This window comes from Dipodomys merriami, unplaced genomic scaffold, assembly GCF_024711535.1.
Source record: "Dipodomys merriami isolate MVZ:Mamm:240054 unplaced genomic scaffold, mDipMer1.0.p SCAF_38, whole genome shotgun sequence".
Classification (NCBI taxonomy): domain Eukaryota; kingdom Metazoa; phylum Chordata; class Mammalia; order Rodentia; family Heteromyidae; genus Dipodomys; species Dipodomys merriami.
In genome coordinates, this window is record NW_027205381.1 from 8982957 (window position 1) to 8995732 (window position 12776).

Consider the following 12776-nt stretch of genomic DNA (forward strand, 5'->3'; position numbering starts at 1 on the left):
CCGCCCCTCGGCCCCTTCCCCGCTCTTCGTCCTCCCGCGCCGCCCCACGCTAGGCTCCGCTGCCCCTCCCGCCGCGTCCTCCGGCGCCCGCAGCGCCCCTCCGCCCCACCCCTCTGTTCCCCGCGCCAACCCCGCGGCCCCTCCCCTCCAGGCCACGCCCCACCACCCCTCGAGCCGCCCCGCCTATTTCCTCCCCCCCCCCCCCGCCCGCGCTACCCTCCCGCGGAGTCCTTAAGGGGCTTCCGGGTTGCGTCTCCTCCCACCTCTCGCTGTGCTGTGTTGCCGCGAGACTTCGACGCGAGTCTTAACTGCGGCTGGGAGCTCGGCGCGTTCTTTCCGCCGCGCGGCTGAGGAGGTAGCTACTGCGCCGTGTGCAGAGCGGGTGTGGGGCACGGCGCGGCTGAGGAGGTTGAGGCCCTGTGCAGAGCGGGGTGTGGGGGACCTCGCGGTGGCCGGGGGCTCGGGCTGCGGCCCGCATGGAGCTCAGCGCGCGCAGGCGGCGCGCTCGGGCAGCCTCGGCCGGGGCCCGCGTGGAGGACGAGGCGCGCCGCGGCTCCGCCCTGTCTCGGCGCCGCGCGGGACGGGCAGCGTGAGCCCTCGGTGGAGCCGTTGAGTTGGGGTTGAAGTGCGTGTGCCGCCGGTGCTCCGGGATCTAATCCTGCCGGTGTCCGGCACTGCGCCATCTAACCTGCCCTGTGCCCTCAGCTCGGTAACGAGAGGCTGCCGGCCACGCAGCCTGCGCCCGCAGCGGGCCCGCCGTGGGACCGACGCCGGGCCTGCGCGCGCCCCCGGGCCCAGGGTGCTCCAGCTATATCGGTTACATTCCTCCTGGCATTGTTTTTGTTTTTCTGTCTGTCGTGGGTCTTGAACTCTGGGCTTGGGCGCTGTCCCTCAGCTCTTCAGCTTCAGGCGAGCGCTCTACCTCCTGAGCCACTTCCGGTTTTCTGGTGGTTTATTGGAGATGAGAGTCTCAGAGACTTTGTGTCTGCCTGGCCTAGCTTTGAACTGCGATCCTCAGATCTCAGCCTCCTCAGTAGCTAGGATGGCAGGCGAAAGCCACCCGGCATCTGGCTGGGGAGGGGGATGTTTAGCCTAACTAAGCACAGCCTTGAGCAAATAAGCTGAGGGGGACAGAATCCAAGCCTTGGAACCAGCACTCACCAGAAAGGACAAAAAAAAATTAGTGTCCCGGCCATTTTTCTGTATTTGGAGTACTTTATTTTAGGACTTGTTATTATTTAGATGTCATGCCTCATGTATAAGAGAATTGTAATAGTGAAATAAGTAGTTAACACAAAGTAAGCATATCGTTTTAGTTTGTGGACAAAACAGTATCCATAAAAGCAAGGATAGTTCTGGTAAATCCCAGACCAGGAATATAAATACATAATTTCCTTGGGCATTGGAAACTCCTTTTTATCCACCAATATACATTATTGTATTAATGATTTTGTTACTGTGGCTGATGAAACTTTGAATATATGTAGAGAGTAAAAGTGAAAAGAGCCTGGAAATGCAGCATTTATTTTTCTGAGACTGGACTTGAACCCGTGACACCTCCAACCCCAGAATGCAACTAACTGGTTTTCAGAAATGAAATAGGCTCTAGATTTTAGATGATTGGGTGTGTGTTTGCATTTATTCTGTGGAGCTATATTACATTAACTGAAATTTGTAATTGTAGAAAACTTGAAGACAAATGGATTCTGCTGACTGCATGTCATCTGACAGAGCTATGGAAATTGAAAATGAAAGGTAAATGGATTTTTATGAGAGACATGACTGACTAGTCAAAATAGGGTATTTGATTACCAGGAGATAAGTTCATTGACTTAAGAAAGCACTGACTTGTTTGTATAGTTTGAGTTATTGAAAAAACATTGTATTACTGAGTAAATTACCCCAGTTTTGTCTAGTGCAGTGGTTAGGCATTGCTGTAGACCACTGGAGCATATAGTTTTCACAAAATGAAGATAGGTTTTTTTACCAGAGGTGGTGTGTCAATTTTAGATATGATGGTTAGGACTCTGGCTGATCTTGACCCCCTTCTAAAGTTTTATTGTTACTGATGTAACAATAAATACTTTTAATTTTTGGCAGTCATTTCTGGTGGTTAATTAGAGATAAGTACATGGACTTTCTTTCCCGTGCTGGCATTGAACCATGATCCTCAGATCTCAGCCTCCTTAGTAGCTAGGATTACAGGTGTGAGCCACCAGTTTCCAGCTAGGCATTTTATATATGTCTGGAAGAAATGTACATTTTGCTACATTATAATTGGTCATTCACTGTTTTTTTTTAATAGTGAGGACTCTTCATCTGGTAGCAGTTTATTTAAAACACAATGTGTTCCTTTTTCACCTAAACGGAGGCAAAAAACAGACTTTATCAGAAAATCTATTCCTACTCAATCATTTGAAAGTGTTGAAACAGATTCATCAAGTGACTCATCTATAGAACCAAGACCATTGACTTTAAAAGCCATTTTTGAAAGATTCAAGCAAAAGAAACGGAAACGTAAAAAGAAGAAATATAAACGAAAATTAGGACCAAGGGGAAGACCAAAAGGCAGAAGCACTAGAAGGTCCCACATAGATAAGAAACAAATTAAAGACAAAGGATCAAGGTTTCCATTTTTACAGACAGAGAGTGGAAAAAAAACATTGCCATGGAGGAAAATTTTAACCTTTGAGGTAGGTATTTATTTGTTGATGTGCATAGATTTAAAAATGGAGGACTGGTAATGTTCCATAGTGGTTACAGTGCTTGCCTAGCATGTATGAAGCCCCAGGTTCAACTCTTCCATACCACATAAAGAAAAGGCTAGAAGTGGCCCTTTGGCTCAAGTGGTAGGGTGCTATCCTTGATCAAAAGAAGCCCAAGGACAGGGCCCAGGCCTTGGGTTCTTACTCCCAAGGCTGGCCAAAACAAAAGATACTCAGAATTGTCCTAAGGTATCCCTGGAAGTCTGGCACTAGTGGTTCACACCTGCAACCCTAACTAGGATGAGGATTTAGGTTTCAGTCTACCTCAGGCAGAAGTCTGAAGTTAATCAGCAAAGCAAAAAGTTGGATGTGGGCTGTGCTTCTAGTGGTAGACCACCACCCTTTGGTGAAAAAGAACAAGGCCAAGAGTTCAAGCCCAATTTAATCCATACCAAAAGAAATCCACTTGGAATAGAGCCTGAAATACTTGAAAAATATTAGCATGCATTTGTTACACAAAGGGAGGTTTCACATGGCACATCCACCCCTATATACTGTTAATATCCATCAGAACCATTCCAGGGAACTATGCCCAGGCAGACAGGCACAGGAGAAAGATTATAAGGTTTATTAGAGGGGTCGTATATCCCCCACGAGAGGGAGTAATACGGCATCTGCCCCCCCATCCAGGTGGGTAGCTCTGGATCAAGTTGCATATACAAGTTGATCTAGATGGGATAGGGGGTGGCCAGCTATCCGGCAGGAACTCTAGGGCAGGGAGGAGCTCAGGTCAGCTCAGGTCTGGGTGGAGCTGTGGACTACAGTGGGGATAATGTTAACATACACAATAAAACCAATAGCACCCATTGCATCAAATCCCATTAAAACTATTTGGGCTTTTTCAACTGGTTTTATTTTCATATAGGCAGACAAACTACTATGACTGTATTGATCCTTACTTACCCCTCTTAACAGCTCTACTCGCCACAGAGCCTATTTAATATTACTGTCATGAAACATGAAATTTTTATGAAAGCAAAATTATGCTTAATTTTTGAGCAGGGTACTAGTGGCTAATTAATGCCTGTAATCATAACTACTCAGGAGGATGAGATCTAAGGATCCAGGTTCAAAGCTAGCCTGGGCAGATCAGTCTCCTTGAGACTCCAACTAACCACTCAAAACCTCAAGTGGCTTTGTGGTTCAGGTAGTAGAGGATTATCCTTGAGCAAAAGAGCTCCAGCCTGCAGGTTCTGAGTGAGGCTCCATAACCGACAACAAAAGGTGTCCATTTCCCTGCCCTTTAACCTATTGGTTGGTTGCTTTCATTGAGATCCCTTATGCTGTTTTCAGATTAGTTGCAGTATATTTTGAAAATACTCCTTTGTTTCCATCCATCCCTTTTTCAGTGATTTTGTATGATTTATCCTGTTGCCAGTCTTGCCCTTAGGCATGAAGTCAGGTCTGCCTGTGCACTGTGAGCTTTTGTTGCTTAAGCTAGTGCACTCTCATTTGTACCACTTAATGGGCTTTTTAGAGATTAAGGGAAGATGGGAGACAGCTTTACTGTTTACTGCTTTGATCTCCAGTCAGTCAAGATTGGAATTAGAGGCATGTGTCACCTAAGCCAGGATGATAAATCTGTTTTATACTAGTTTCTGTGTAAAGCACATCTCTAAGCTGAACACTTGGATTTCAGGGTGGAATCGTAGCATATTCAGTGAAAATTTAGATGTTGCATGTTAGACTAAAACAATGAACTTTAGGCTTGGGTACTGTCCATGAGCTTCAGCTCCAGGTTGGTATTCTACCACTGGAGCCACAGAGCGACACTTCATGGCTATTTTGTTAACATACGGTACTGAAGAATAAAACCCAGGGCTTTCATGCATGCTAGGTAAGCATTCTACCACTAAGGCACATTCCCAGTTCTTGTCTCTGGTTTTAAAATACAACCTGTAAATACAGGTTTTGCCTATTTGCAGTAATTCAAATGAAACCCATTCATTCAAATACTTGAATGATAATTAGTCCCTTTCTAGAACCTGTGATTTCCCCCCCCCCCAAGAGAAACAATACTGGATTCATTATAAGGAACAATGCAGAGTCCAGAAATGGGGATTGGTTAAAGTCCAGATGGTCCACAATTTATAGGTACCTATTTTACCTGATGATTATGAAGGAAAACATCTAAACTTATTACACTAAAGAACAAAATGTTTTTAACAGCAAGCTGTTGCAAGAGGATTTTTTAACCACATTGAGAAACTAAAGTATGAACACCACCTTAAGGAATCATTGAAACAAATGAATGTTGGTGATGATTTAGAAAAGGAAGATCTGGATAGTCGTAGATACAAATACTTGGATGATGATGGATCCATTTCTCCTATTGAAGAGTTGTAAGTTGAGTCATGTTGAATAACTATGCTAATAGGTTTGACCCATAGTGTTTTTAATACTCAGTAAATGCTGGAATAAGTTGTAGTTAGAATTATATTTGAGCTTGAGCTCAAATATTGGAGTGTTAAACAGAATAGTTTTTCTTTTTCCCCCATCACTAGTACTGCTTTATCAAGAGTAAATAACTGATTAACAAAGACATTTTTTAAGGTATACATCTTTTTGTTACAGAGGTGAAGAGGAGACTGTACAACTTGAACATGATTGTGATATCCAGATGGTAGTAAGTGTTTTACCTCATTTGGGGAAGTTAGGAGTTGGTACAGCAGTTTTGGTACATACCATTTAAATTTGAAAGGCTCAGTAAATTTAATGCAGGAAACAAGAAATATTTGAGATATGTGACAAAGATAATATGGACACTTAAATTTGCATTGCTGGGGATCAAACATTGTCTTAAAGCAAGCATTCTGCCACTGAGCTGTGACCTGGGCTGAAAGGATTTCTATGAACTTAAATTAGTAAAATGAGAAAATATGTAGACAGTTTGGAATTTTGCACCTGGATATAGTTTACACCCCCCCCCCCAAGAAATGGCATTAAGACACATAGATTAACTGCATAGTTATACTGAAATTTTTTTTTTATGTAGGACCACAGTTGTTTCATAATAAGTTCTAAATTCCCAAAGAAAAGGAAGGCGGATTTAGAACAAGAAAATAATGAAGTTTCATTGTCTAAGAAGAGAACTTCTAAGAACACAAAAAGGGTAAAGAGGACAGATTGGCCTGAAAAGGAGGTAAACAATATACAGCAAGAATGACTTTCAATAGGAAGGTTAAATGTGAATGTATGAACCAGTTTTGGATGAAGAATTTTTGAATCAAGAACATCCAAAGGAGAAGAATAAGAACATCTGAAGAAGTATATAAAAAGAGAACAAAATGGTTAAAAAGGAAACGCTGAGGAAAGGGTGGGGTATTGTTCTCCGAGTTATAGTCTTGCTGTTTTGTTTTTTTTGGTCCGGTGGTGGGGCCTGAACTCAGGGCTGGGCGCTGTCCCTCAGCTCTTCAGCTCAAGGCTAACACTCTACCACTTGAGCCACAGTGCCAGTTCCGGCTTTCTTTTTGCTTATGTGGTGCTGAGGAATCGAACCCAGGGCCTCATCATGCATGCAAGGCAAGCACTCTACAACTGAGCCACCTTCCCAGCCCTAGTCCTGTTTTTTTAACACACTAATTACTGATTTCAGAGCAAGGTAATCTTACAGATGTTACTGCAACATTGAAACAATTTTAATGATGAGGAAAAAAGTATTAAGTCATTTTTATCCTGCCAACTTTTGTGGTCTTTTTGAGATGGTGTGTAATAGCTCAGGCGATCCTTGAAATAACTCATCTTCATGCCTCTGTTAAAACCGTAGGTGTTATTTCAAGCTGTAAGCAGTTTATTGATGGAAGGTATCTGAATGTTTCAGATAACTTAGTTCAGTATTTCAGATTGTTACAAGAATTAGTTTTCCCATGAGTTGGTGATCTGACTGAAAGTCCAAGGAGCTAAGTTCATTCCTCGGCACCATAACGATTCCTATTCTACTAACTGTAATACCTTTGCTTTCAACTACTGTAATTAGTGTTACTAATTATGTATTGATGTATATTAGAGCACTTGTGTATGTCTTTGTTTAATTTGTAACAAAGCCTTACAGACAGGTGCAAATAGTAAATCCTCTTTTGCAACCCAGAACTCATTGCTGATATGAGATTTTGGTACATGTAAGAAGGAATATGATTACTACAACAGTTCGCAATGTGAGGCTTTAATTCACACAGGTTGCTCTGAGAATAAAGTTGATGTAAAATCAAATTTATGCTTCTGAGACTTAGTAAACATTTAAGTTTTAATGTGATAACATGAAGATGGCTTTTTTTTTAAGGCTTCTATTTTGAGAAAATGAGGTCTGGAGTTCAAGACATTTACTGTGAGTGCATCATATTTACAGTAAGTATAAGATTGACTAATGTGAGATATGCCTTGGGTTTCCTGTTCTAATGACAATTAGTTAATTTGATTTCGGTGAGGTCTATCCCGATGGAGCATCTGTGGCAACACATCGTTGGAAACGCCTCACAGAGTAAATTTGTGATGTGCTTTACTCACAGGACTATTCTCTGTCTGTGGGAAGTAACTGCAAGACACAAGACATGCATGACGTGTCTGTTTATATAAAAATAGAATTATGTAAATATACAAGTGTTTTAGTGTGTATACGATTATATACATTGAGATTATTTTGGTCACTTCCAGTTTTCTGGTGGTTAATTGGAGATGAGTCTCAAGGACTTTCCTGCCTGGGCTGGTTTTGAACCGTATTCCTCAGATCAGCCTCCTGAGTAGCTAGGATTACAGGTGTGAGCCACCAGCACCTGGCTTCAGATGTTTTCTAAGTAGGTAGAATTAAAAGCATTAAGCCATCATGCCTGGCTCATATATGTATATTTTAACTTAGGTATTAGAATGTCTCCGAAGTCTATACAATTCCTGACTGTGATATAGGTAAGTTTTATTTCCCAATAAAATCTTTTGGTAATAGCATTTTAGTTCTGATGATGAATGTAACTGTTCAACTGCTGCATGATACAGAATGAACTATAGCTTAATTCTGACAGAGCTAGATGTCTATTCATTCTAAATATGTAATACCTTTCAATTTCTGGGAAGTAGAGCGTCCTAAGCTTTTCTTTGATACTTTCTCAGGAGAAATTACTGTGCTGCCAGCTTATTCATAAGAGAATTGGGTAAGTGAAGTAATTTAACTGTGTATAGGACTTTAAAGAATTACTTTACTGCCTATGATGACTTTAAATGTTGATCCTCAGATCTCAGATCCTTGAGCAGATGTCATTATTGACATGAATCACTGCGCCCTCCTATGCTTATTTTTCCTTTTTTTTTTTTTTTTTTTTTGCCTGTTATGAGGTCAAGAGCTCAGTCTCATCCTTGTTTGGTTTGCTTGCTGGGATGGTATGCTTATCACTTGAGCCATATCCCCAGTGGGGCTTTATGATTGGAAATGGACTGCTTGGGCTGACTAAATTGCAAATGTCTGAAAGTCCTGAGGAGCCTAGGATTAAAGTGAGTCACCACAGCATAATCAAGGGTGCCATTTTTATGAATCTGCTTTTAGTGCCACAGTACAGGGCTTGAACTCAGGGTTAGTGTGCTGTTCATTATTAGCTTTGCAACTGGAGATAAACTACCATAAAAGCCAGATGAATTGGGGTCTCGGCGGCTTCTCTTGCCCAGGCTGGCTTCATACAATAGACTTAGGTATATGCTATAAGCAAGTTAGGCATGTTTTGTCTTGAATACCTAGAGTCAATAAGGAGATTAAGCTGACCAGCACACTAGCCCATACCTGCAATTTCAGAATTTCAGTAGGCAGAGACCAGAAGATGGCAGCTTGAGGCCACTCTAGAGTAAAGACCTTGTTTCAAAAAAGGGTCTCTTAGCTCAAAAAAAATTGAAGCAGCAATAACCATGACATTTGTAATGTTTCATGTGGGCAGTGCTTGGCCCTTCAGGCCTAAGGTCTTTTTAAAAAAGATTCTGGTTGTGGGGGTTGAATTCAAGGGCTTGAGTGCTGTTTCTGAGCTTTATTTTGTTCACTTGAGCCACAGCTCCAGTTCTGGCTCACAGACTTTACTCCCCAGGGTGGCTTCAAACAGCTATTCTCAACTATAAGCCTCCTGACTTAGGTAGGATTACAGGCATGAATTAAAGCCCTCTTCCAGTAGGTGATAATAACATAGTTCAATCCTATAGTAACTCTAGTGTACTTTCTGGTTATTTGGCTTGATTAGATAAGGATGGATAGTTTGTAAGATGATAATTACATTGTTGGGCTAATAATGGTGCATAAAGTCAAATTTTCTCAGCATGATGGAAGGTAAACACAGTGTAATTATAGTTGCACTGTATGGTATCTGCACTCAGCAATACTTCCTGCTGATGTGTTCAAAGGACAGTGCAATAGAAATTCAATATCTGGCATCGTTGGTTTTCTTGGCTTTGTCCATGGTAAACCTGGTAGTTCTATTGATACAGTATATACAGTTTGACAGTTCATATTGATAATACTTTGAATAAATGATCTCAGTAAATGCTTTTCTTTCTTTAGGCGGGCAGGTAGCAGTTGAATCAAGCTGTTGGACTTAAAGTGTAAGGCTATTTCTATTCCTACCTAGCTGCTCATTTCTACCCTATAACAGACTTCATGCATATGCAGAACTTGGGAGGAACTTGCACAAGGCCTCATTCCAGATAAGAATGGGCACTGTTGATCAGGGTCCAAAACTGGTCACTGAGGCTAAATTCAGACACAGGTTGTGCTTCCATCACAGTATATGCATTGCAGTGGTGACAATGAGACCTGTAACATAAGCTCTAAAGTCAAGATAAAATGAGAAATGTGTTCACTCAGTATTAATAGTAATGCAAAGAATTATTCATAACGGGCTTTCTGTAATTTCTTTCTAAGAACCCAAAATTTGATTGTGGAATGACATTTCAAGGATTTTAGGTAAGAACCTTTATCTCATTAATTAGACATGCCGGTAGCCTAATTTGTGTGATGCTATGTAAATCCACTACTGGACTAGTTAGCAATGTCATTGCAACCAAATTTGATTTTTTTTTTCACTTGACTTTTACTATTAGGAACAAAGGTTAATCATTCATGTTTACATGGCTTGCAGTGATGTATGATGTTATGATGATGGGCAAAAATGTTCAACTGCTCTGAATGAGCTGAATGAAACAGCCTTTCTGAACATCCACAGAAGGAATTTAGAACTGTTTTTAGCAGTGGTAACTTTGAGATTCAAACTTTGGAGTTGAGAGTAATATTTTTTTTATTCTTATGAGACAGGGTCTGGCTAAGGCTAGTGATGATCATGTCACATCTTTGCCCAGTGCCATATGTTAGAGACCTATGTATTGAAGAATGCAGCAAGGTTAAGGTTATTTTAAGTTTTAGCCACCTAATTTTGAAAGTCCTTTTATTCACAGATGTGTCATCAGTAATTTTGTAATAGTGCAAGAAGCCCTAAAAGATTGGTGGCAGGTAAGTGTTCTAACAGCAAAGTATTTTGTCATTTGTCTAATGGTCATTACCAAGGCTGATAGAATGCAGTTTCTAATTTGCTGTGGACATGACCATAAAAAAATTTCCCACTAGGTTTTCATTGTATAAGCTACATTGTTAGCAATCAGCCTATTGGGAACACTTTTTATTAAGCTTACTAGTTTTATTCTTCTTATGTAGACTAGCTGTGTATGTTATTTCTGAGGGGAGCTTGTAGGACATTGATGGACATTAACTGGAACCATGTACACCATTCAGGGGTTTAAAGAATGCAGCAGCTCATGCTGCACATATTTCAGTATATTTATAAAAGCAAGGGGAGAGTGTGTTGTATTTAAAGGTACCTCCTAAGCAAATCTGTACGCCTTCATCAGGCAGAGGTGACACTCATTTCTCTGGCTCATAACAATGTTCACTGTCTAATAGTACAGAAATAAATTTTTTAATATATATATATATTAATGAGTTGGTGGTAGGGCCTGAACTTTGGGCCCTCAGCTCTTTAACTTGATGCTAGCATTCTACAACTTGAGCCACTTGAGTGGTTTCTTATGTGGTGCTGAGGAATCAAAAACCCAGTGCAAGCACTCTATCACTGAGCTACCTTCCCAAGATTTTATCTTCTTAGAATTATGCTTTTCACATTGTAACTGTCTTTGGTTTCTAAATATTGTTAGGTGAGTTACTTTTCTGTGTTGTTATGCAGGGCTGATCAGTTTCAACTTTTTGTTGGTCATTTGAACATAGCAACTAGATTTTGGCCTCCTGAGCAGTGGTACGGCTGACTTGAATTGTTTGCTTCAAAAAGGTGTGTATATAACACAGAAGATACTATATGGTGGTCATTTCAAAGAGGGCTTGTTGGGTTTCCAAACCAAGAGCTCTTAACGCTGTGACCAAAGATAGAAGTTCTCCATAGGATGCGACAGTCACTCAATAGTAGTGCTATGTTTTCCAGAGGAGATATACTGTAATAAAATTGGAAAAAGCAATAATCATAAATGTTCTAGATTAACCTGTATCTACTTTTTCCTGCAGGGCTGCCTTAGATTTTAAGAGAAATCTTGAGCTTCACTTTGATGGACACTGAAAGAATCACAACACAACATGTGAAAATTATTAAATAAAAATCTATTGACTTCAAATAAAACTCCATTGTATCCTGTTTGTAGAAAGTCAGCATGTATTTTTGGTTCGAAGTTTCTCTAGTGTTTTCTGTGGAGAGAGTAAAATAAAGTTTAGTGGTTTCAGTTAGTATCCAGAATGAAATAACATGGTGGGGTGTCCTGCTCACCTTATGAAACTCTTTCGCCTTTGCTCTGTTTTGGGCATAAGCCTCCAGTTTTCCCTTTTCTTCCTTTTGCTTGACTTCAGCTAGTTGATTATATAACCTGAAAGAATTTCTATGAAGTAAATGCAAATACTGCTGAAACCTAAAATCAATAAAGCACCAACACTTGCTACCTTTTTTGCATGATGTGTTCATGATGTCTGTCTTCAGAAAGAGATATTCTAACTTTATTTACACCCTTGTGATGACCCACGTATGAATCTGAATCTGAGAAAAGAACAAAGCATTAGATGTCTTTTAGGGGGCTGAGTTTGAATGTACTGAAAAGAAATCATGGTAACTACCTGTTTCAATGTGTGAGTCTTCTTTCTGCCCCTGGTAGGATCTTTTTATAAATGATGCTGCTTGTAAACTCCCAGATACAGCTGTAATTTGGAATGTTTTCATTAAAATTGTATGGCAGTTGTAGTTTTCATGAGCTCCCATTTTCCTCTACTACTAGATGCATACCTGTAGAAGCTGCTGGTGTTGGGTAATCTGAGGTTTCTGTTGATGGCAGATATTCAGTAACCTAATTGAAAAAAAGGTTTAGAATTGCTTCTGTCACACCTTACCTTCAGGTTTTCATTACCCCTCCCCTAAGAAAATGTACCTCAAACATTGGTTTGTACACTTGGTAGCTAGGTACATGCACATAAGTATGAGGAAGGGACCGGGAGGGGACAGGAGATACTATAATCTCTGTATATCACCTCTAATTGATGAAAGTAAAACTAGGACAAAGTTGGGCTTTGCTCCAGGTACCCACATGAAATACTCCCTACCAGCAGATCCTCTAAAGGAACTGAGTCATGAGGTTACTTTTTCGTAATTTCATGGTCCACCAAATGATAAGAAGTTTACCTGAGTACAGTTTGACCCATTTTCTTCTATGGTCAAGTTTGCAAAGCTTGTCTCAGCAATACTGATGTCACTGCTGCTTACTAAAGTAAGATCTGGTTCCTCCATTATACCATGGCCAGATTCTGTCTCCTGTGCAGAAGGAGAAAAGCCTTTGGTACAAATAGACATGAATACGAAATTGTATGGAAGACCCATAGTTAAGATTCTTCTGAAAAAATACAGCTGGAAACTTAAGTGGTTATATAGGGTCAGACTAAAGAGCAGTGGCTGCTTGGTTTCATATGTACACCTCCCTCTGATGCCTGAGGAGTGGTAATTATGGCCTTTA

The 12776-nt window shown here is 40.8% G+C and overlaps 2 protein-coding genes and 8 non-coding genes across 21 annotated transcripts in view; 9 read left to right on the forward strand and 1 right to left on the reverse strand.

The window, feature by feature from the left end:
- The first annotated feature begins 268 nt into the window (after positions 1-268).
- Taf1d (TATA-box binding protein associated factor, RNA polymerase I subunit D) lies at positions 269-11722 on the forward strand. 6 transcript variants are annotated; one of them, XM_069989521.1, is made up of 14 exons: positions 269-355; positions 1685-1755; positions 2306-2693; positions 4935-5107; positions 5340-5391; positions 5761-5907; positions 7045-7109; positions 7618-7664; positions 7866-7906; positions 9289-9329; positions 9649-9690; positions 10179-10233; positions 10961-11062; positions 11293-11722. In XM_069989521.1, the coding sequence occupies exons 2-7, from the start codon at positions 1700-1702 to the stop codon at positions 7063-7065; spliced, it is 837 nt and encodes a 278-aa protein (XP_069845622.1). In that variant the 5' UTR covers positions 269-355; positions 1685-1699; the 3' UTR covers positions 7066-7109; positions 7618-7664; positions 7866-7906; positions 9289-9329; positions 9649-9690; positions 10179-10233; positions 10961-11062; positions 11293-11722. The 6 variants fall into 6 exon arrangements, with proteins under 6 accessions (XP_069845622.1, XP_069845624.1, XP_069845623.1 ...); XM_069989523.1 differs by lacking the exon at positions 10961-11062; XM_069989522.1 differs by lacking the exon at positions 9649-9690.
- LOC138805009 (small nucleolar RNA SNORA40) lies at positions 6772-6898 on the forward strand. Its single transcript, XR_011365404.1, has one exon. It is a non-coding gene; the product is annotated as a small nucleolar RNA SNORA40 (small nucleolar RNA).
- LOC138805005 (small nucleolar RNA SNORA18) lies at positions 7184-7309 on the forward strand. The gene has a single exon (XR_011365400.1). It is a non-coding gene; the product is annotated as a small nucleolar RNA SNORA18 (small nucleolar RNA).
- LOC138805010 (small nucleolar RNA SNORD5) lies at positions 7709-7779 on the forward strand. Its single transcript, XR_011365405.1, has one exon. It is a non-coding gene; the product is annotated as a small nucleolar RNA SNORD5 (small nucleolar RNA).
- LOC138805014 (small nucleolar RNA SNORA8) lies at positions 9080-9217 on the forward strand. Its single transcript, XR_011365409.1, has one exon. It is a non-coding gene; the product is annotated as a small nucleolar RNA SNORA8 (small nucleolar RNA).
- LOC138805003 (small nucleolar RNA SNORA1) lies at positions 9419-9551 on the forward strand. The gene has a single exon (XR_011365398.1). It is a non-coding gene; the product is annotated as a small nucleolar RNA SNORA1 (small nucleolar RNA).
- Positions 9873-9945, forward strand: LOC138805013 (small nucleolar RNA Z40). The gene has a single exon (XR_011365408.1). It is a non-coding gene; the product is annotated as a small nucleolar RNA Z40 (small nucleolar RNA).
- Positions 10274-10398, forward strand: LOC138805004 (small nucleolar RNA SNORA32). The gene has a single exon (XR_011365399.1). It is a non-coding gene; the product is annotated as a small nucleolar RNA SNORA32 (small nucleolar RNA).
- LOC138805002 (small nucleolar RNA SNORA25) lies at positions 11094-11225 on the forward strand. Its single transcript, XR_011365397.1, has one exon. It is a non-coding gene; the product is annotated as a small nucleolar RNA SNORA25 (small nucleolar RNA).
- Positions 11295-12776, reverse strand: part of Cep295 (centrosomal protein 295) — a 53075-nt gene continuing 51593 nt past the window's right edge. For 6 of the 7 annotated variants that reach the window (XM_069989509.1, XM_069989506.1, XM_069989507.1 and 3 more), the window contains 5 exons: positions 12449-12577; positions 12056-12116; positions 11890-11970; positions 11719-11812; positions 11295-11645 (listed from right to left, as the gene is read on the reverse strand). In XM_069989509.1, the coding sequence (XP_069845610.1) occupies positions 11300-11645; positions 11719-11812; positions 11890-11970; positions 12056-12116; positions 12449-12577 (711 nt within the window). In that variant the 3' untranslated portion in view covers positions 11295-11299. The remainder of the gene's footprint in view (positions 11646-11718; positions 11813-11889; positions 11971-12055; positions 12117-12448; positions 12578-12776) is intronic. The other variant, XM_069989510.1, reaches the window with a different exon arrangement.